The 23,540-nt window shown below is 43.6% G+C and overlaps 1 protein-coding gene across 9 annotated transcripts in view; it reads left to right on the forward strand.

The window, feature by feature from the left end:
- The window catches only part of ABCC5 (ATP binding cassette subfamily C member 5), a 74,882-nt gene that overhangs the window by 30,440 nt on the left and 20,902 nt on the right, over nt 1-23,540 (forward strand). For 6 of the 9 annotated variants that reach the window (XR_012650930.1, XR_012650931.1, XM_075031526.1 and 3 more), the window contains 17 exons: nt 332-404; nt 973-1,176; nt 1,847-1,990; nt 3,805-3,907; nt 4,611-4,795; nt 5,867-6,013; nt 6,361-6,490; nt 7,053-7,206; nt 7,353-7,481; nt 8,863-9,049; nt 9,803-9,892; nt 12,295-12,484; nt 13,219-13,378; nt 13,804-13,882; nt 14,830-14,943; nt 16,033-16,197; nt 16,551-16,634. Coding sequence is in view for 7 of the 9 variants with exons in the window: in XM_075031526.1 (XP_074887627.1) it covers nt 332-404; nt 973-1,176; nt 1,847-1,990; nt 3,805-3,907; nt 4,611-4,795; nt 5,867-6,013; nt 6,361-6,490; nt 7,053-7,206; nt 7,353-7,481; nt 8,863-9,049; nt 9,803-9,892; nt 12,295-12,484; nt 13,219-13,378; nt 13,804-13,882; nt 14,830-14,943; nt 16,033-16,197; nt 16,551-16,634 (2,338 nt within the window). In the remaining 2 variants the exon portion in view is untranslated. Of the gene's footprint in view, nt 1-331; nt 405-972; nt 1,177-1,846; nt 1,991-3,804; nt 3,908-4,610; nt 4,796-5,866; nt 6,014-6,360; nt 6,491-7,052; nt 7,207-7,352; nt 7,482-8,862; nt 9,050-9,802; nt 9,893-12,294; nt 12,485-13,218; nt 13,379-13,803; nt 13,883-14,829; nt 14,944-16,032; nt 16,198-16,550; nt 16,635-19,228; nt 21,254-22,325; nt 23,195-23,540 lie in introns of those variants that run through there. The other 3 variants (XM_075031530.1, XM_075031531.1, XM_075031532.1) reach the window with 3 other exon arrangements.

A 23,540-nucleotide genomic window follows, 5' to 3' on the forward strand; every position in this document is an offset into this window, starting at 1 on the left:
TTTGCTCTTGCTGTCTTGGCCTTGCCCTCTTTAAACGCAGCAACTGCTTTTTGCCATGTATGGGCACCTTCCATTGCCCTCCCCCAGTGGTGGTCTTCCCTGTGGCCTGTGTTAGCTGTCCCTGGAAAGAAATTGCCTCCTTACCTTCACTGTACTTCAGAAGTAGGTGATTAATTATCCTCGGTTTCTTCCTAGGAATTCAAGGCAGATAATTTGGTTTATGCTGCTGGAATGTCTGCTATTAGTGTAGAGAGTGAGATAATACTGTACTAGTTAGATACCTGGGGGGGCAAATAACAGTGTTCTTACTACGTATCTAACTGTTCTTTAGATACAATACCGTGTTGAATGGTTGCTGTCTGAGACCTGACCTAGCCATCCTTCCAAATGGGGACCTGACAGAGGTATAAATTTTGCTTATAGTAAACTAATCAGTAGATGCAGAAAGGTAGAGTTTTGGTTTGGTAGACTAGACTGGGGTGAGTGGAACATCAGTCTGGTATGCATATAAGCCAAGCTGTTGAATGCACCTTCTTGAGCTGAGTTTATCAATGCAGGCCCTGGGCTATTGAGAGTTGAGCTGTGTTTTTGACTCAGATGTTGACAATTTGGGAGTTTTTTATTGTGTTGTAAATTTAGCTGCCTTAACAGGACCTATTCGAACTTGATTTAAAATAGTTAAGAAAAAAGCATGGCTATGTTAATACAAAAAAAGTTAAATAAGCAAAGAAGTACTGCCATGTTTCCAGCACGTTAACCTTGAGTTTGAATGTATAACACATTTCACAAAGAAGTGGACACCTAAACTAGAATATATATATGTATTAAAACAACATAATATTATGGGAGGTGTGTGCATATATATAAAAATAAAAATATTATGGTCTGCTTCATCCCAGCCACCTCTTGAGCTCTGAATATCTGTGTTGCATGGTGCTGTAGAAATAAAATAACGGGTGTGTGTCTGTGCAGATTGGTGAACGAGGGGCTAACCTGAGTGGAGGACAGCGTCAGAGAATCAGTCTGGCTCGAGCCCTGTACAGTGACAGGAACATTTACATCCTTGATGATCCCCTTAGTGCCTTAGATGCTCATGTTGGAAATCACATTTTTAACAGTGCAATAAGGAAGCACCTGAAGTCAAAGACTGTCCTTTTCATCACTCATCAGCTTCAGGTACTACATCTCTCATACTTTCTTTCTTGGACTTCCTTGAAATAGTGTTTAGTCAATTGCCTTCATACTGGAAATTTCTATGCCCTGACCTGTAACAGCACAACCCTGTCCATTTATAGGATGTGTGGTTTCTGTTTGCAGACTAGGTTTGCAAATATGCACCCAGCACAATCTAATTCTTTATTTGATACCAGTGCTGCTTGGTGTCTGATCTGGACTGGTAACACCTGGCTAAAGAAAATTTACCAGAGAAATAAATACCTTGTTCAAAAACACTTTTGTTAACTTGCTATAAAGCTAGTTCATCACATCAGAAAAACTTAGATTTGGTGTCAGTAATCAGAAGGGATGTATTCTGAGATTTTCTTGCTCTTTTGTGCATAGAAATATTAATACTTAGTATATCAGTATTTGCAGTGTTTAAGTATCCTGAGTTGTGTCTTCTATAACAGATCATTTTTGACAGAACATAAAAACTTTTTATTTGTGTACAGTGAAAGTAATCATGGTGCTGTAGTCAATGCAGGGCCTTTAAAAATCAGATATCTGTTACCTCAGAAGAGGTGTGTTGTCTGCAAATGTCTATAAATTACTGAAAAGGATTGTGTGGGAGTGTGTCTGATTATTGGCCATAGTGATAAAGACTTGTTCTTACTGCCATTTTCTCCAGTATCTTGTTGACTGTGATGAAGTGATCTTCATGAAAGAAGGCTGCATTACTGAGCGAGGAAGTCATGAGGAACTGATGAATTTAAATGGGGACTATGCAACTATTTTTAATAACCTACAGCTGGGAGAAACACCACATATTGAGGTACTTGTTTTGTTTATTTTAAAGTGCTCTGAATGATGACTTTTCTGATGAGATGAACCAAATGACATTAATTGGAAGACTGGAAAATGGCTTCACATGTTCATGTGTTGATCTGACCAATAGATTTCCTGTAGAATAATCTGTGCTTCATTAGCACTTCATATTTGCAGTCACAGTTCCTATTTAGGGAATGCATACTAGAGAGGACTCTGCCAGTGAGCTCATGAGTTGAACTTGAAAGTAATGTATCATCTCCTCTGGTGATGCCCAGAGCAGGAAGCTTGTTGTCTCTTTTATTTTACATGTACACCTCATTTCTTAATTTACCTCCAAATTAGCACAGACCTGGACTGACCTTTGTCTGAAAAAATCTTCCTGGTTTGTTACTTCGTTTTCACATAGGGTGTGACTGAGGCACAGGAGAAATGATGCAACTTGACAAAAGTTAGATTTGACAGTTTTTGGATATGTAACTGTAATTGCTTTGTTTTGGGGTTTTTTGAGAAAAAAGTTGTTGCTTGACACTGCATCTGTTATGAAACAATGGCTGTAAATGCAAACTTGGATTTGTGCTCTAGTATTTTAGTCAGTGGAAAAAATGTAAATCTAGAAAATAACAAGAACCATTCAGTAGCACATGCATTTAAATTTTCAGCAATTTAATTTTTCCCACCTTTTTCCTGATTGTTTCCTGAAGTTATTCTTTGGAGTAAGCAACTTTGCTGCTTTTTATTTGATGATGATTTACTTCTCTAGGTGTTGTGTGTGATTTCTCTTGGTAAGACGAGATTAAAAAGCACATCTGCAGTTTATTTTTTAAGAGATGAGAGGCTCCTTATTCACAAGTTGCAGACATTTAAAAAAAAAAAATGTTCCCGAAAAGGTACCATTGTGATAAATATACAGACATAGAAGGTGCTTGGTGAAATTTTGTCCTGGGAGATGTTAGTGAAAGAAGAAAAAGAATAAAATGCATTACTCTGCATATCCTTTCTGAGGCGTGAAGATTATAGTTCTGCCATTTTTAAGATTAATGTAATGATAGTTAATATGAGATTCTCTAGTCCGCATGCTTGGCTGACCTTCACTGTCTTTTTGTAAACACTAGCTCATGGAAGGAGCATTAATTTGCATTCCCGATGGGATAAGAAGAAATGGATGGTGAAGTTAGATTCTCTGTGGTTTGATACGTGTGAGAGGTCTCTTCTCACATAAAGTGTGGGAAGAGGATCCTGAAGATGCTGTGTAGGGGATTTTAATTAATGTAGGCTGTCTCTGAACAGGTAGTAACTTCCATCTGTGGGAAGAAGGCTGGTTTAGAACAGTAATTGTTTGTGCAGTTTAGTGTTTGGACATTTGACTTCTGCAAGACCAAGTTTTAACCTGACTTTGTCCTTAGAGGCATTTCATGAGAGCCTTCCTGAGTGAAGTACTAGGGTGCTTGGGGAAAAAAAAGCCTTTTAATAAAATTGTAAGTTATTTTTACAAGGGACAGGGAGTTCGTATCTTTCTCTCAGTAGTAGGGGTGTCATTCCTCTACCATGTACGCACATAGCGTCACTGAACCTGGAAATTAAGCTTGCGCACTACCAGTACAGATCGGTAGCAGTTTAGATTAATAAAGGAGGAGAATTAAATCCACTGGAGTTGGCAGTCATCCATAATAACAGTGAAGTTAATATTCTCTGTGATATGAATGCTAAGCTCTTGAAAGCCTTTGTCCTTAGGATGCAGCTTATAAAAAATTTGGGTTCAGATATGAAAATGTCAAAGCAAATTACTCCGGTATGTTTAGTGTCATTGTTTTCCTGCAGATTAATATAAAGAAGAATACAAACAGTTCACTGAAAAGACCCCAGGATAAAAGTACCAAAACAGGGTCTGTGAAGAAGGAGAAAGTTGTAAAGAAGGAAGAGGGTAACTATGTAATCGGATTTCTGGCTGTAATTATTTTATACACCAATAAGCTCAAAACATTTGCTTTCAAAGTGTATTATGAATGTACCTCCCAGGTTTTGAAAGCTGTCTCAAGTCCTGGTCAGTCAGTATGGTTGATAGGACACAGGCAGTGGGCAAAGAACATTAATTCATTAAATATGGGTGCCTGCACAACGTTTTTAAGTTCAGTCAGGCTGCTGCTGGTCACATGCTGTTGGCACAAAGAAACTTGTAGTATCCTGTCTCCCACACCACTTCTCCCTCCTATACTAAGAGGGCAATGTGTATAGCTTGGTACTCACAGAGTCCTAGGCAGGACATGGCATTTATGTATGAAGAATTGGAAGATCTAACCTCTGTTTTGTGGTTCCCTCTGTTTGATGTTAACTTTGAACTTCAGCAGGGTTTAAAAAGCAATAGTGAGGCTGATACAAGCCTAGCATTTAAATCTGTGCTGATTACGTTTTTTTAGACATATCATGATGTGAATGATTCTGCAGAGAAAATGTGACTTTTTGAAAAACTGTTTGAACTGTTGAGTTCTACGTATTAAGTAATGTCTGTGTTTCTGAAAGTACTCTGTACAGTTGGACAATGACTGTAGCTTTGTGTATGTTCACAAACTTAAAAATTTTCATGGAACAGCTTTCTTTTCTTCACTCCGTTCTCTTTTGTTTCACAGGTCAGTTGGTCCAGTTGGAAGAGAAAGGCAAAGGCTCTGTCCCCTGGTCTGTTTATGGTATCTACATTCAGGCAGCTGGAGGCCCCTTTGCATTCCTCGTCATCATGGCACTGTTTGTGCTGAATGTGGGCAGTACAGCTTTTAGCAACTGGTGGCTGAGTTTCTGGATCAAGCAAGGCAGCGGAGTAAGATAAATAGCTGTTCTACTCTCTTGTGTCTAACGGGCAGGGGGATTGCTCTCCTAGACTTATCCCAAGCAGTCCTACGAGACCAAATGGTGCTTCTTAATTTAAGCAAGTTGTAAGGCTCCCAGGAGGTGATTTCATGAGAGAGTTCATCTCCAAGAATGAGAGCTCAACTAATAGGAAAGATATAACAGCTCATGTGGTTTTATACTGCCCTCTTGTTCCTTGTCTTGGTGAGACTAAGAAAAGGAAGTGAAAATGTGAAAGGCGCCAACAAGCTGCAGGGGGAAATTACTAATTTTAGTGCTGTTTTTTGTTTGAACGTGACCTTATATCTAACAGGATAATCTTCTTAAAGTATATGGCTTTCAGTCAAATGACTTTTGGGAGTTGCTTTGAAGACTGTGCTGACCTAGGATGGTTTGGGACTTTTCCTGCTCTAGGGGCTTTGATTGCAAGTCTTACTGCGTTTAAAGATTCAAATATAACTGCAAGATTCTTGTTTGGGTGGGGGGAGCAAACTACTAACCTCAGAGAAGAAATAATGAAGTGCAGATGGCCAACAATATTAAAATAAGCAATGAGGTCCCTAAACATACTTAAAGATTAACAAAAAAAGAATGAGAATGTACGATAGTGTGACAGTAAAGAATTTATTGCATACTGGCAGAAAATCACAACCATATTTGATAAGATGTACAACCTATCCAAGATTAATATTGCTGTGTAATAGGAGTGGTGGTATGCAAGTATCTGGTGGTGTTAAGAATAGCACAAGAAACGATAAGCATGAAATGAGAGATGAGAGGAATCAAATGAAGTAGGTATTGTGGTATTATTTTCAAAGATATTGTAGGGAAAATGCTAAGGGCTACAAATCTGCAAGTCAAGTATCTCTGCTAGGGAGAACTTTCTGAAGTATTCCAAGATCATTGAAGTACTACATTTAAAGAAGAAGTATCAAATATGGTGGGAGGGGACAGAGGACAGTTAAATTCTACCACATGTAATGTGTACATGATTAATCCTTGTCTTAACTAATTATTCATTGAAACCTTGAATTTTCTGCAGAACACCACTGTGACTTTGGGAAATGATACTGTCATAAGCAACAGTATGAAAGATAACCCTCACATGCATTACTATGCTGGCATCTATGCACTGTCTATGGCAGTTATGTTGATTCTGAAAGCTGTTCGTGGTGTCGTCTTTGTAAAGGTATGTGCTAATGCTGCTGTTTTTCTTATCTTCCCCCCAACCCCTTCTGCATATTGCTGTCACTGTGGTTCTTTCGGTCACCTCCCAAGAGAGATTTTGAATGAGAGGAAGTCAGATCACGGATTGTGAGGTTTCCGTAAGTCATCTCTTGGGGCTGCACCATGCTTTCCGTTAAACTTCTGCACAAATTAATAGCTTCTTTCCACTGGTTGGAAGCACAGAATGCAAGAAAAAAACCTTATGGTTGGAGAGAGAAAATAAGCAGAATGTTTTGATCCCCAGGGGAGGGGCAGTGACAGGAAGGCAAACATCCTTTCATAATGCTGCAACATTTTCTGCATTGTCAGGGAACTCTCAGAGCATCCTCAAGACTCCATGATGAGCTCTTCCGACGGATTCTGCGTAGCCCCATGAAGTTCTTTGACACTACACCCACTGGGCGGATTCTCAACAGGTTTTCCAAAGACATGGATGAAGGTATCTCTCACTGTATGCGCTGTAAATCCCACATTCAGACCTCCAGGTTACCTTCTTAATACTCTCCAGTCTCTTGCTGTTGGAGTGATCATAGTCTATATCTATTGCTATCTATTGCCAAATGCGTACTTGTAATAGACAAAGCAGGAATTGGGACATACCTGGTTATGATTCTAGAAGGCAGCTGATACCTCAAGTCTGTCTATTCACTTATAAAGAAGAATACGTGCTTTTGTACCTACAGACTGCACATGGACTCTCAGCAGACTCTTAGCAGTTAATGCAAGGGGAGCCTAGAGTTTCAGGGTGAAGTTGATGTGCAGCAAAGGTGGTAATTAGGTCAGAGCTGCATCAGGGCTGTTTCTGCAAATGGGAATAATTGGAAAGATTACTAGCATCACAGAAGATAAAAGCACCCCTAATGAAAATGTATGTTTTTAATAAGCTATGAGAAATTGCTGTCCTTGTCAATGGTGATGTACAGTTGGACTGAATTGCTTTATATAGGTTGTTTTACCTTTCTGTACTCAAGGTCTTCCTCTTTTCCCTCCATTTTTTCCAGTTGATGTTCGTTTGCCATTTCAAGCAGAAATGTTCATCCAGAATGTCATCCTTGTGTTCTTCTGTGTGGGGGTGATTTCTGGGGTTTTCCCCTGGTTCCTGGTGGCAGTGGGGCCCCTCATTGTCCTGTTCACAGTTCTGCATGTTGTCTCTAGGTAAGTGTATCAGCTGCTTTGACTAAAAGTAGAGATACTTTGACCTGTTATTAAGGACATAGGCTTCTTCAAGTATATATGCATCAGTGTAGTGGTTGGCATATGGTGGCTGTATATATCACTTAAAAGTGTTTCTTTGCTTCCAGAGTCTTTATTCGAGAGCTCAAGCGTCTGGACAACATCACACAGTCTCCATTCCTTTCTCACATTACATCTAGCATACAGGGTCTCTCCACAATCCACGCCTACCACAAAGGACAGGAATTTCTGCACAGGTCAGTCTAGATATCCATCTGAGAGTGGTGGAGCACAAAGCAGGGTGTGACAGGTTTACATTCAGAAAGATTTATTAATGAGGTTTGTAGCTGGTAGCATACATTTGCTCTAAGAGTGAAAGTTACTTTTGGGGGAAGAAAATGGGGGAGAACAAGAAGGAGAAGGGAAAGGGAAAACTCCCCATTAGCCAACTGGGAAGAATAGTGATGGAGTCCCAGGTGAATGCCCTCCTCTGGGGTTCTCTGCAGTGCAGGAGGTTGCAGTGATAATGGTGAGGACAAGTTTTTGGCCACACTTTTTTCTTAGTGGTATATACTTTTCATCAGGTCCTTCTCATACTTGCTATTGTTTGTTTCTCCTTATGATGGTATTAGCATTGGTTAGAGGATGCTGACAAAACCTCAGTGTGCATATTGATGAGCTGTTAGTCTCTGTGCACATGTATAATTGGATAGCATTTATCAAGTATTTAAGTGACTGTTATCCACCTTGTTATACACTATGCTTGGTTTTCTCCAGTATAAACTAAAATCTGCAAAACAAATGTTAGGGAGGGAAAGTGGAACACTTCTCATGTGAGCAGTAGTTGCTTCCCGTGAGAACCTGCCATAACAATATCAGGCTTTTGCAGGTGCAAGGTCATGAGACTAACAGCGTGGGAACAGAGGGAAAATTGCCACAGAAGCTCTGGAAAGATAGTGCTACACTAGCTTAGATGAAAGGTTCCAGTGGTGCAAATAGCAGTCCCTTAGCATTGTTGGTGCTAGAGCACTAAGGCACTGCACACGCTGGGCAGCAGTGATTGGTGTAAAACTGAGTTGCACGTTCAGAAAATCTAGTTACTGGCTTTGTGAAAAATCTCTCATGTGTCTCGCCTTAAATATGCTTTCTCAGCTCTGCAGGGTCAGGACTGTAAATTAAATAGCTATTGATGTGTTTTAATTAGTGTCACCAATCCTATCACCACTTACAGTAACTTTCCTTTTTTTACATTTGTGTATAACACATATTCTGAAGCACTGCTGCTGTAACCCTTGGAGTGATGTGTAGCCATCGAACATCCTCTGGAAAGTCTTGCATAGGTGAAGTTGTGGTGAAAGTGTGTGTAATGTCCCTGAATTTTGATTCACCCCCAGTATAATTCATTGTTGTACACAGCAACTTGGTAGTTTGACTTCTGAGAGTTTGAGCTAAGTAGATATCTGACATTCAGGAAAGTTTGTAAAGTCTCAAACTTGGCCTTGAAAGCAGGGTTTGTGTCAATGATGGACTAGTCTTCCTGCCCTGAATTCTGATACTGCAACAGGAGTTTAAGTAGCTGTGCTATTTGTAGAACACCAGGACTGTGAGGTCTACTAACCTTTCGTGGATTTGTTTCAGGTATCAGGAGCTCCTAGATGACAATCAGGCACCATTCTACCTGTTCAGCTGTGCAATGCGCTGGCTAGCTGTACGGCTGGACATTATCAGCATTGCTCTTATCACAACCACTGGCCTTATGATTGTATTAATGCATGGCCAGATTCCTCCTGCCTATGCTGGGCTGGCTATCTCATATGCTGTGCAGGTGAGTGTGTTGACATACTGTAATATTTAATCTCTCATTTAATGTAGTTACTGCTAATAAGCAAAAGTAACACAACACTGAAAACTTTCCTTAATGCGCTAGAATGGAAGAAGATACTGTTATCCCTTTTGGTAACGGAGGGGAAAGCAATTCAAAGTGAGGACCTTATTGCTAGCAGTCAAACAACAAATTTTGAGGAGCTAGGTGCTCAAGGCTATTGTCTTGGGGAGCTGCCTCTTTTTAAATGATGAAGCAGAAACCATTTGAGGCTCTTCATATGCTGCATATTGCAGTTTTCCTGGATATTTCCAGAACTCGGATTGATGATACATCAGACATCTGCCAAACTGATGTCTTAATGTATTGCCTGCAGTATATTTTCAGAGTGAACAGGATCCAGTGTTGCAGCTGTGCAGGTTAGAGACACTTCAGGGCTCAGAATGCTTACTATTAGCGCTGTTGTTTGTCCTTTTCTGCCTCCTGGTGGTAATAAGGTGAAATTACAAAACCTAGCTAATAGTTAAAGCTCTTGCTTGTGGGAAACCTTTCTAAACTGCTGGCTTTCCAACTGATTAATAAATTATGGTTATTTTAAAACTAACTATAAACTAAAATTAACTTGCCTTGGGCACCTTAGCTATATGATGCCCAATGGCAAGAATACTTGTATCAAATTTTCATTAGGTTTGTCTCTTAATTCAATAACAAATCACAGCTCTCTAAATTTGTCTTTGTTTTCTCCCATTGTTCCAGTTAACAGGGTTATTCCAGTTTACAGTAAGGCTTGCTTCAGAAACAGAAGCTCGCTTCACCTCAGTGGAGAGGATTGATCACTATATCAAGGTAGGACAATAATACATTTAACTGCCTGTTATAAAATTTCTTGTTGCTTGTTATGTTGCTGGCATAAGAGAAGAGAAAGTCAGCCATAGGTCTTCCTTAGTACAGAATGTACGTTTCTGACCTTGTAAACGCATTAGTGCATGTACTCTAATACTGCAGAGTGGTTTATGAAGCATGTATATAAGCATTGGCAAGATGAATAGCATAAGAGCTGGTAGATAACTAAGCTTACAGGTATCACTTGCCTGGCATCAATGAAGTTACATAAGGATATTGAAAGTTTGCTAACACTCTCAGTAAAGAGTGGAGTGTGTGAAAGGGATAACTGGGAATTCAATACAATATTTTAGAGTAAAAGGATGGTGTCCTGGCATCCTTCATTCCAAACCTAATGGACCTCCTTCATTTAAACATAGATAACTGTTACTTTATCTACATGTAACTCTGCTTCATCCTAATAAGTGTACTACTTCTTCCACAGCTCTCGTTATATAACATTTTTCTATATGTTATATATTGTGTATATGTTTTTTATATATATAAAAAAAGTTAAGCAAATGCTCTCGTTGCAAACATGAGAAATATTCCAAAATAAATGCTTAGCAAGCTGCTCTGATTATCTGTAACCCTTTCTTCATAACTAGGATTTGTGTATACAGAACTGGGCATAGGTCAATGGGGAAAGTGTAGCCAGGAGAAAGCCTTCTACTGGGTCTGGTCTTTGAGGTGAAAGGCTTTTTTTAAATTAACACATAAAACACATTTCCTCTGAACTTCAGAGGAAGATATATATCTTTTTGGTAAATCTGGGCTGTGTAGTAGTTGATATTTGTAGAATTTTTCTTTTAGCCTGTGGATTTAATACTGAAGAGAAAAAAAAATTTAAAGCTGCCCACTCCGTCAGTTAAATAAATAAATCCTCTTGTGGCATCTAAGTAGAAAATTTCTGTGTATGGAAGACTTGGTGACCGCACAAGCTGACAACTGTCTGTCAAATACTGCCTGGTATCTCTCACTGGGCTGAGATGGGTTTATCACTGTCAGGCTTTCAGTGGCAAAACCTATAGTTGTAGGCTGTTGTGGTGGGGTTTTTTTGGTTTTTTTGTTTGGTTGGTTTTTTTGTTTTGGTTTTTTTTGTTTGTTTATTTTTTGTTTTTTTTTTTTTAAGTTACTGTATGTCAGTTTATATCACTACTAAGCAACACTTTCTGTGATTTTTTTCTTATTTGGATCTCTAGACAGCCATTTTATTATGAAACTGTAGAAGTAGTTTGAATCTAAAGAGAAAGAGTGTGTGAGCAGTGAAACACCATGCAGGTTCTGTATCTTACCAAGTCCCAGGCTTTGGCTTCTTTCAGTGCAGGCTTCAAGGTTGCTGTTATGAGCACCAAGCTCAAAGAATTGGGGTACTATCGTAGCACATCACTGTTTTTCTCAAACCCTTGGGGTACAATTAATCTGCCTCTAACTAGATGTTGCAGATGTCCACAACTGACATAGTCCCTGTGGGATCTCTCTATAGTCAATGTAGAAAATGGCTATCTCCAGAGGGCTATTTATTACCTGTTCTGTGTGTTTATATTAGAATGAGAAAAATCACACTCCAGAAATACTAGCTTCTTTGTAGTGACTATAAAGGACTTGATGGGGCCTGGTTCAGCTGGAGATTCTTCCTTTGTATGGGTTTAAAGTTACATGAGGTGAATCCCACAACAGGATTTCTGCCATTCTTTGAGGCTGTTTGTGCCAAATATGGGAAAGTGACCTTGGCTTCATTCTAAACATGCTATAAAGGCACATGTTTGGCTTTCAGAGGTTCTGCCTTTTTGTTTAATCTGTGAACTGCTTAACGAGGGACCTATTAAGGGGCAGAGTAAAATAGCAAAAGCGAGCAAGCTGGAAGGGGCCCGACTGACTCAGTGATTTAATAGAACAGAAGAGAATGAGGAAGAGAAGGAAGAGGGTAGCATTTGTACAATGTGTCATGTGGGCGTTCTCTTCTGTCAGAATCAACAGAGGTGACCTTGGCATGGCATAGCAAATGAGACATAGAAACAGAACAGATATTCCATCCAGTCTTTGGAGTGCCACGAAACTCAGTAGGATTGTGCTCATAAAGAATAGGCCTAAAATACTTCTTGAATACCATTGATGAAAAACATTGTGTAGAAGGGCCAATGTCATTATTGAGGCAACAGGAGGGGAATAACAGTGTGGTCAATGTAACACAGCAAACTACTGAACCATTGGGCCCGCGTCCAGCCACACAGCTCATCATAAAACTGGCATAAACTGATATGGGCTGAGTCTCCTGGGAAGAACTCCTGCTGAAAGCTGCAACTGATAATTTTCCTTTCTGGTGTTTTGTTTACTGGAAACTGACCTTCTGGGTTTTTTTAAAGACACTTTCTCTGGAAGCTCCTGCTCGAATTAAGAATAAAACTCCTCCTCTGGACTGGCCACAGGAAGGTGAAGTTGTTTTTGAAAATGCAGAGATGCGGTACAGAGAGAACCTCCCTCTAGTACTTAAAAAAGTGTCCTTTACCATCAAACCGAAAGAAAAGATTGGCATTGTGGGAAGGACAGGCTCAGGTAAGGAAAAACACTAAGCAGAGTTAAATTATTACTTTTACAGAATGACAATGGAATAGTGGGGCAGTCATATTGGTTCTCCTGTCTTTTCTGTGTTTGAGTAAATTGTTAATTGCACAGGAGTGGTCCAGCAGTCTGTCAGTGGTGGATTCTGTTCATGCGCATACATAAGCAGGATCCTTGTAAACAATAAGGAAAAGAAGTTTCCATTTAAAGTAGAGGGATATCCTACTATGCCTGAGCCAGTATGCTCATAATGTTTAACATCCCAAGCCACTTAGCAGCACAGAATGCTACCTACAACATGCTCATTACAGCTTATTTGACTCTTTTGAAAGTTTTTTGTAGTGATGCTGCAGCCAGGTTTGGCTCAGAAGCCTGTAATGTAAAGAATCAAAACGCCTGTTTGTGAGATGACTTAAATCAACTCCAAAATGTAGTTTCCAAATAAGCAATTAATATTGCTATATTGGGTTTATGTGGTAAAGTTTTGGTAGTGGGTGTGGGGTGGCACTGTAGGGGTGGCATCTGTGAGAAGACATTAGGAGCTGCCCCTACAATTACTTAGAAGTTTAAATGCTGGACCCCAACATTTACCAACATTGTTTGCCAGGACTTTATGGTGTTTTAAAATGGCTTTCTTACACATGGACAGCTTTTAAAATACTTTCTCATCTCAAAGCTGCTATGACTCTGTAGAAACACTAGTATTGTTTTTCCTGTCTCATTTTTAGGGAAGTCTTCCCTTGGAATGGCACTCTTTCGTCTTGTTGAACTGTCTGGAGGCTGCATTAAAATTGATGGAGTGAAAATAAATGACATTGGTTTGGCAGATCTTCGCAGCAAACTCTCAATAATTCCTCAGGAACCTGTGCTGTTCAGTGGCACTGTGAGGTTAGTGAGACCATAAGAAGGCAAGAAGGACTAAGCGGGCTATCAGCTTGTACTTGAACTCAAGTAGGTGCCTAGTGAGATGTTAGTTCTCAAGCATCCTATTCTCTGTTATTGGAACAAAAAAAACGCAGCTAAACGATTTTGGCTGGCCCAGTGCAGAACTGGATGTGACCATCCTCTATGGAAGTCTTGCTTTCCCTTTAGATTTGATTCAAGTTTTTTGTATCTTTGTCTTCCATCTCTACTCTTTTGTTCTTTGGCTACTCTAACCCTAGTGCGTTGGGAACATCTGATTTCCTTGGCAAGGAAATTCTGTCAGTGGAAGGCTAGATGGGAATAATCCATCTGGATGAATTAGCACACTGCTGTTTTGCCATTCATTGCTGAATAAAAATTCTGGTTGTGTTTTCTGCTTCCCCCTCCAGATCAAACTTGGATCCTTTCAATCAGTACAGTGAGGAACAAATCTGGGATGCTTTGGAAAGGACTCACATGAAGGAGTGTGTAAGTATTATGTGCCTATGAGATATATGTTCGTGTTTTGGCTTCCAAACCAACACGTTCTGTAAGTAGCTACTTCAGAGACCCTTTAGATAAAGCTTTTTCTTTGCAATTTTTTCCCCTCATTGTTGATGCTTTGACTGATTTCCCCCACCCCCTCACCCGCACCCCCGATTTTATAAAACTGATTTTTTTGGAGAATGTGCCATATTTCTGTTGTGTACTTTTTTAGTATGTGGCATAGCAGAGTGCTGCTTCATCAGATGGACTCCCAGGGTGTTACAAGATTTCAAGTGGTATTTTTTTCTGTCTGTGCCTTAGGTGTGCATTCTGTATTTACATTTGTGAGTATAAATGTCACACATGCACATTTATACTGAACTTAAAATCTACCCTTTGCGAGGCTCTCTGCAGCAAGTCTCACTGCCATGACATTTCTAATTCTTCTTTTCTTGTAAGTTAAGTGCCATGTACAGCTATGGTACATAGGCTGCAGTAATTCATGCAGGAACCAGGTTCGCTCTTTTCTCTTGGTGAGAAAGATTGTCAAAAGATCTGTATTCGTGTTGATATGACTTTGTACATGGCATGCTTTTTTTGTAGAAATGAAATACTTTGTACTTAAGTCATTCCAAGGTTGCCTACTGAGATGATATAGCTCTATAGAACACTACTAGCTTATCCTAGTGGTATTCTCAGGAGTTACCACTAAGTCACAAGCATTTCAACAGGACTGAGCAGGTCTGATGTTGTATCGCTGTTCTAGCATTAGTTGCTTGTTACTAATTTCCCCAATGAAGACAGCGAAAAATGGACAGCAAAGTGTGACAGATACTTTGGAACATGGGCAAAATCAGATTTGCAGGAGGAGCAACTGCTTGTCTCATGCCATGGAGATACAAAAAGTCTGTGGAAAGCTCTAAGATTTTTGCCTCTTCTTTCCCACACAGGTTGCCCAGCTGCCTATGAAACTTGATTCGGAAGTGATGGAAAATGGGGAAAACTTTTCAGTTGGAGAGAGACAGTTACTGTGCATAGCTAGAGCTCTACTGCGTCGTTGCAAGGTGAGCATAGTGATGAGAGAAATAGCTGGACATACCAAACTGATAGGATTGAGCAAGCCTTTTTTTGTGCCAGATTCATTCTATCTGTCAGAGGAATCACACCAACAATTATTGTGACCCAGAGAGGTGTAGGGTTGTAACAACTAGAAAGGCATCTGTAGCCAGCTGCTGGCTTCTGTAATGTCGTGCCGTCAGAAAGGTATTGCTAGTTAGTGTTAATAACAGGGTATCAGACTAGCCTAATCATTTATTCAGTGTCCTGTTTACTGGTGAGCATCAAATTCTTTCCTTCTTCCACCTTTTTGTGAATGTCAGCCAAGTCATTTCCTTCTACATGGTGCCCCACTAAAATGTAGTCTCCAAGTGGAATTTGGGATCATGCTATGCCAGTGAAGTTAAAGGTTTTGCAGGAATGGAAGACAAATATAATTACAGTGAGAAAGGACTTTTGGATTGACATTGACTAGGATTCTGATTTTAACATCCTTTTTTTTTTTTTAAATATTGCACACCGTAATATTTTAAGATTCACTCTGCATCTGTTTTAAAGGCAGACTTCTCAGCAGAAGTTACTGCTCTCTGTGCAGTACCTGCACAAAAAAAGTCTAGTTTAGCTTTGACAAGACACCATTCCAAATCAGTTTGAGTCTGAGAGGAAGGGTAACTCTTTACGAGCATAAGAAAGCTAGTAAGCCTAGTTGGTATGGACTCATTCCAGAAGAAATGTCACCATCAAGGATGTGTCAGATTAGTTTACCAGTAAAATTTGTATTTGAGATTTAGCTGCTGAATGTAAAAAAAAAAAACAGTAGTGGACACTTGAGGCCCAGGTCAGAATCCAAACATCTTGTGGCTCTAGGATGTGACCTTAAAACACAGGTGTGATCCATAGAGTAACTGTTGAAGGCAATTGCATAAAGAAAGCTGAAAAGGTGCTTGTAAAAACTACCTTTGTGACCACAGCTCCGTAAGGATTGCCAGTTGTGACAACTCTTGGTCATGGTAATTCTGCCCCCTCTACATATTTTTATGTTCAAGGAGGGAAAGCGTTGCTATGGGTAACAGCCAGGATTATGTGCTGCTTTTCAGATTTTGATACTGGATGAAGCAACAGCTGCTATGGACACAGAGACGGACTTACTGATTCAGGAGACTATCAGAGAGGCATTTGCAGACTGCACTATGTTAACAATTGCTCATCGGCTGCATACGGTACTGGGCTCTGATCGGATCATGGTGCTAACACAAGGACAGGTAAGCAGAAAGACTTGTGGCTGCAGTTCCTGTTGCAGTCTGGTGGTGCCATATGTGCAGGCTGAACTTAAAGGTAGAGAAGGCAAAACCCCATAGTGTCTGCCTCTGTTTGCCAGAGCCACCAGAGGTTGCTTCCTGCTGGGTAGTTCCAGTGTTTGTCTGAGCTAGTTTGAAGCATCCCAGGTTACAGTATGTAGGCATAAATGCACATACTTTCACCGCTTGATGTCTCATCTAAAGATGAGTACCATGTTTTTTTGGCTTCTTTACTACCATGTCACAAGTCCAAGGGGTGGGAATCCATTTTCTGCTGGATTTTACTGACATACTTTACCTGCCTTGTTTGCTTTTAGGTAGTGGAATTCGACACGCCGTCTGCCCTTCTGGCCAATGAGAACTCGCGCTTCTATGCTATGTTTGCTGCTGCGGAGAACAAGGTTGCTGTCAAGGGCTAATATTCAGGGCAAAGTCACTTTAGTTTTGGAGAGCTACACTCCCTGCCTGTGGCAGGCCAGCTCTTCCTCCTCCTCCTCCTCCTCCTTCAAGCAGATTATTGCCTTTTCATCTCTTAATTTTTAGCACAATGTGTCAAGCCAGAGTTTTTAAAACTGTGTCAGAAGAATTCTTCATGTTTTTATTATTGTATTTATTCCATAATCATATTACTAATTTTTTGTTATTAAATGCACTCTACGAATGGCTCAGGGAGCCATAGTTATAAATGTATCAGAGGCCTATAATGAAGCTTTATACATGTAGCTATACCTATACATAATTCTGTATATAGCCTATATTTACAGTGGAAATGTAAGCTGTTTATTTTATATTAAAATAAGCACTGTATTAATAACAGTGCATATTCTTTTCTATCATTTTTGTACAGTTTACGGTACCGGAGATCTGGCTTTGTTATCAGACTGTATCAGACACCATTTTGTCTTTTACAGTTGGTCTTTTCCTAGTGCTGGATTTTCTGCGTGTCTGAGTGGAAGTGAAGCTTTGCAATAGTGTCCTTTATTGTCACATCTTTGTTGTCTAGCGCAGGGGAGAAGAGCTCTGTGGTGTAACTATTGCATTGTAATTTATCAAAGCTATTTGGAGCATCGCTAATGTTCACCACGGCAGCAGCTGCTGCTTCACATGATGCTTTCTCAAAGCAGGGTTTTTAGTGATCTCCTGAGTGGAGAAGCACTTCTGGGTCACATTAAGGCCTCGTATTTTCTCAGTGTCCTGTTACAGTATTTCTTACTGTATCAGCAGGGTTTATTTTAATGCAAGCAAGCCCAAGCTCCTCCTGCTTCGCTGATCTAACACAACCAAAATCTAACTGTTCGTGGAATGATCTGTAACAAGTTAATCAAAAGGTTCAAATCATACCCTGTATGCTAGCAGGAAAGCCTTTTCAGAATTGCTTCAGCTGACTGACTCCTTTATCTTGAAGCTGCTAACACTTCTCAGAGGTTTAGGTTGGCTTTCATTGGCATGGGTAACACTAACTCTTTGTTCTGCTCACTTGTACTACAGTTAAACAACATCAATATTTCCTGTTTCTTTATTGCACACTTATTAAGGAAACAGTCCCCCACCCCACATCTTCTGGAACTTTAAACAGGTTCCTGTTGATCAGGATGTTACAGTGGTGTAGGACATTGTTTTCTTACTGTAAAGAGACCTACCTCAGGTTACTAGGTCCTGCATAGTACATTGCCATGATCACTGTACACCATTCCTGTTTTACAGGACCTGTGGCCCAGGTGGGCATGGTCGCTCCTATAATAGCCGTGACTTATTGAATGGTCAGCGTTGCATGTCTTTGTCAACTTGGACATTTTGTAGCCTTAGCATGTTTGCAAAATGTCTCATTGAGGCAGAAATCTGAAAAGTAAATAAAACTATTTTGGGTTTTATAAATTTTATTGGCTTAAGTAGTTTGTTTTGGGCACATAAATAACTTCTCACCTTTTTGAGCCTCGGGGGACAGTTTTTGCAGGCTGTTTTTTTTTCTTGTCTATGCACCATGGCCTGATCTTTCTTCCTTCAGAGTGGAAGTGTTTCTTTAAAAGTGTAGTGGGTAATTTTTGTGCCCTCCAGCATGGGGGTGGCTTGCAATATATGTATGTTTGTGTTGAGTAGTACAGGGAGTAATAATTTATAATGTAAGTATTCAAGCCAAGTAGCAAGGGGGGAGGTCAGACGGAATACAGAAGATCCTTCTTAGGCTCAGATTTTTCCACTTTCTTTACCTGCAAGCATTACTGTTTGTAATGTGGACATGACTGCCAAGTCACAGCAACAAGCATTTCTACCTACCAATACCACAGGCAAATCATGATATTAATGGAGCTTAGACTAGTTTGAAGAAAGCACAAAAAGCATAATTTGTTGTAGTGGTTCTTTAGTAAGTCTTGTGCTAAGCAAGAATTAACTAGCATAGATCTTACCCTGCTCACAGGCCTGGACCCAAGCTTACTCTCTGTCAAGAACTGGCCACCACTTTGCTCGGTGTTGCTCAATTCAAGGAACAGTGTGACTGACTGTATGTCGTGGTTAGGAAAGGGAGAAGCAATAGGCCTCTCTCCAAAGAACACCTGGCTAAGTGGGGGGTTCTTTTTTGTTCAGAAACTTGAGGACAAAAAGAGAAACTGGGGAGGGGTTACAAGGGAGCAGGGGTGATAGGCCAAAGAGGTAATGCCCTGCTTCTTCCCTAAAAGTAGAGCTCGGTAGAATGTGAAGGTGAAAGTTGCATACCTTAAAGGGGGAGGGAGAGAACATGGAATGCACCTGCCTAAGACTGTGTCTAAACAGTTCAGTCAGTTGTCACGTGCAACTCTGTCAAGGACAGGATTGTCTTGGGCCCTGCAGAACTGAGTTTACCCCATGAACTTCAGTATTTCCCTTGAAGAAAAAGGGCTAATGTACCTAGTTCTCAAGTGCCACGGGGGTCAGCGTGGCTTCATTTTGCAGCTAAGGCTGAGCTAATGGCAGTCTGAGCAAAAGGGGAGCCATCCTGATCTTGTCCTTCTTCTTCCAGGCTGGGAGTTCCTTCCACTTTCCTGATGCCAGCACTGGTTCTTGCCTGGTCCAGCAGTGACCCAGTTCAGAAAGCTAACTTGCAGAAAGTTCACCCTCCAAAAGCAGGAATGCTGTACAAAGAAGGAGACAGGAAGGCACCCCTGGAAGGGAGGTGAAGTAGGGCTGCTTTTTTCAGTAGGTGCTAACTGTAACACTAGCATAGGTATGAGAGGAAGCTGTGCTCAGGATTCATTGCACCAAACTGCTGCTTCCCAGTTACGGTCTCCTAAAAACGTGAATACTTTCCTGCTGCTTCAGCGAGCTGAAATAGCTCAACAAGTTGTCAAACAAGGGATGTGGACAGCAGGGATTAGCTCAACCATTTTGTTAAACCTTAGCTCCAGTGTTGTTACTTTGGAGTTACGGAGATAGACTGCCAGAGGGAAATGTTCTTTCTGCTGTAATCACTTATCTGCTTTATTTGGCACTTGTCTCCCAGACAGTACAGAAGTACTGCTTCTCACATGGGTAGCAGTAATTTTTTTTACTGGCTTTCATCCTGAACCACAGGAGCAAGCTGAGGCCTGGCCTAGGGCCCTGTCACTGAAATGGAAGGAAGAAACATCAATATTTACAAATGAGACCGAAATATCTCTATCTTTGAAGCATTCTACAAGAGGTTGATGATGATGGGAATTTCCAGGAATTGGATCCTGCTTTAGAGTTTATAGTGTGATATCATAGAGAAGACTTCATCCTGTGAGGAGTAGAATAAGACTCTGGGATTGGGACAGAGGCTTTCGTTAAAGAGATCCTATCCAAAATAGCATGGAAATAACACATCCTTCTTAGTATACAGCAAAGGCTGTGGGCCAAGACTAACAGGTGTGCAACTTGAGAGAGATTTGCCTGGGATAATTGGTTTGCTGTGTCACCCTCAGGAATTTCAGTTGCATCAGTTTTGCTTATTCTGTCCAAATGCAGTGAGTGCAGCTGATCCCAATTCATTATCGTAAGCTTAGAGAGTCTTAAAGAGAATGTGTTCCTGCTCATGTCATCTATCTGATGAATGGAAATGTTGCACTTGCTTGGGACTTCAATCAAAACGCAGGTAGGATTCTTCTAAAATTACCCAGTGGAGTCAGTGTGCAGTTCGATTGGTGTAATTAAGTCCAAAGTCAGGCCCTGAAGTTGTGCTAGCTTGAACACCTGAGGAGACTTCACCATTACCTGCTCTGAAGATCATGCAGGGTCAGATCCTGAGGTTGCTCGGGCTGTGCTCTGCCTATTAACACTTAGATGAAAGCCAGAGGGAGATCAAGCAGTCTTAGTACATTCCTGGGAACAAAGTTTGAGAAAATACACTTGCTTCGAAAGGCAAATGGTATGAGTGAGAGAAGGTATTGGAAGGAAAGAATAAATGCAGAAAATTTGATTTATAAAAGGAGGATGTGGAGAGAAAACGTGGCAGGACAAAAAGTTTTTCTCTCTTAGAAGGGGATTGGGCGAAGACAAAATTCCTTCTTGAAGGTGCTTCAAAAGAACATACTGAGAGGATGCAGGGTGGCTGTAATGCCCCCATTGACCAAAGAGCTTTCCTGAATGCTGCCTTGTTATTTTTTACTGCAACTGTAGTGTGTGTTTTACTATATATAAACAATCACACAAAGGTTTTCTTTATAGTCCCAGCTTCAGGTCGGTCTAGGATAATACTGTGATTTGTTTTACCCTCAGTTCAGCTGGTGACAGCAGCCACATTGTGCTGGGGCTACGATTTCTGCCTGGAGTATGACGATACAGTGGAAACTCAATTGGAACTTGGTGCAGATGCTGCTGTCGCTAGTGTGAGGCTTGGGAGGCTTTTAGAATGTACCACTATGGGGTCATTAAACCCACAACCATGTAATAAATGTTCCGTGTCATCCAAAAGACGTGCCTTGGAGACTCGTCATGCGTCTGAGGTAGGCAAAGCGTAACAGTGAAAATAACTTACAGAAGTGTCACTACATGGGGCAGAGATCTCCTGTACGCTGCTCTTGGGCTGCGTGGAGTTCAAATCACAGTTACTTCCAGCACACCTCCTTCCTTCCAGCTTACTGTTTCCTACCGTTGCTGTACAACAAGCAGTTGTATAAAGCTGATAATTTTGTGGTTTCTGTCCTTTCCGATTTAGGGAGGTAGCAGTGGATGGTGTGTGATTGATTGCCTCGAGCGTTGGGGAAGAGTAAAGCAGAGTAAAGCACGTTATACCTGCGCTGGGATCTGGGGGCAGTTGGCAGTGAGTGTTGGAGGCAGGCAACTACAGGCAGCCAGGGTGGGAGGGAAGAGATTAAAAAAAGGGGGTGTGTGGGGTGGTGGTAGAGGGAGGCTATTTAGGGTTAGACTGTGAGCTAGATGTGAAGAGTGTGACCAGGAACGGGATGGAGGAAGCCAAAATAGGTACTGGTGGGATGAGGGTGCATGCATCGGCCCTGCTGGGAGCCGTGGTGTGGAGGGTTTGGGGTTGTTTGTCTTGGAGCTGGGGACGGGGAAGGTGAAAACAAAGTGTTCAGGCTACGTGGAGGAGGCAGAGCTGGCTGTGAGGCTGCGCCAGGGCAGGAGCGAACCCAGTGGGCCGTTGTAGCTGTGCCAAGGGCTGTCCCCAGAGCAGGAGCAGGGGATCTGCGTGTCCGTGCCCAGACAGCGGGGCTGGCTGGGGGCAGAGGAGGAGTGTGTGTGTGTGTGTGTACGGATGGACGGAGCCCCCGGTTGGCGTGCAGGGCTCCACGCGTGGGTGAGGGTGGGCGTGCAGCGCGGATGCCCACACGCGTGGGTGCCGCAAGCGGTTTCCGCGCACGCCTATGCCGGAGCAGCGCACGATGCGCGCACCGGGCACACGACGAGCGCTCACGGGGAGGCGCGTGCTTGCGCGGGAAGGCGCGCGCGCGCGCGCGAGGAGCGCCCCGGACCAACGGGCAGGGGCGGGCGCCCCCCCCCGCTGCGCGCGCAGCCGGCGGGCGGGGCTGCCCTCGAGCGCCCTCCCCCGTTGTCCCGCGCGCGGCGCCGCCTGGCGGCCGTGCCCGCCGCTGGTTGTTCCGGGCCCGGGCCCGGCGCTCCCTCGGCCGGTGCCGCGCGGGGCCTGCGCGGTCCTTTCCCCCCCTTCCCCGCCCCGGTCGCTCCGGCCGCCGGGGCCTCCCTCCTCCCCGCCCGCCCATGGATTTCACATAGCAGCCGCCGCCTCCGCCGCCGCCTCCTCCTCCTCCGCCGCTCCATGGCGGCTCCGGCTCCGCGGCCGCCCGGCCTGTGCTGCTGCCGCAAGGGGTCCGCGGCCGGGCCGGAGGCGCCGCCGGCCCCGCCGCCTCCTCCCGAGCCGCCGCCGGACGTGGCGTCGGCCTCCAGCTCGCAGCTCTTCAGCCTCCGCCACCTGCACCTGGGGCTGGAGCTGCGGCCCGAGGCGCGGGCGCTGGCGGGCTGCCTGGTGCTGGAGCTCTGCGCCCTGCGGCCGCAGCCCCGCGCCCTGGTGCTGGACGTCCACCCGGCCATGCGCGTCCTCTCGGCCGCCTACCGCCGCGCCGCGGCGGGGGAAGCGCCCTGCTCCTTCGCCTTCTCGCCCGCCGAGGCCGCCGCCGCCGCCCCGGCCCCGCTGCCCCCGCCGCCCTGCCCGCCGCCGCCGCCGCCCTGCGCGCCGCCCTGCACCGCCAGCCCGCCCTCCACCGCCACCTTCCTCTCGGCGCCCTGCATCGCCGCCGGCCCGCTGCCCGCCGCCGCCTCCTCCTCCTCCGCCGCCGCCGCCCCGGGGGAGCCGCCCGCCAGCCCCCCGCCCGCCGCCGAACCGCCGCCGCTGCCCCTCTTCGCCCAGCCGCCCTGCTCCGCCTGCCCGCTCGGCTTCAGGGTGGACCCCTTCACCGACTACGGCTCGTCCCTCACCGTCTCCCTGCCCGCCGCCCTCCAGCCGCACCAGCCCTTCCAGATCATCGTCCGCTACATCACGGCCGACGGCCCCGCCGTGAGTACCGCGCTGGGGGGGGGGGGCGGGAGATGGGGAGGGCAAAACGGGAGACCGCGTCCCGGGGCGGCTGGCGGCGCCCTCCCGTGCCACCCGCGCCTTTCTCACGTTATTCCCGTCATCGGCCGTCGGGGAAGCGCCCTGGCCCCGCGGCAAAGGCAGCGGGAGGTGTTTTTCACTCTCGGCCCCTCCTTTTGTGTCGCCGTCCCTCCGCTGCCTCTTCCCTCCTGGCCTGACAGCCGCCTGCCCGCTTGTCAGCGGCATCGGTCCCCGGCGGTGCCGGTCCCCTGCCTGCTGCCACCGAGCCCTGCGCGGTCCCACGCCGCGCTCGGCAGTGATGCTCGTA

Source organism: Buteo buteo, chromosome 7 (assembly GCF_964188355.1).
Source record: "Buteo buteo chromosome 7, bButBut1.hap1.1, whole genome shotgun sequence".
In the NCBI taxonomy this organism is placed as follows: domain Eukaryota; kingdom Metazoa; phylum Chordata; class Aves; order Accipitriformes; family Accipitridae; genus Buteo; species Buteo buteo.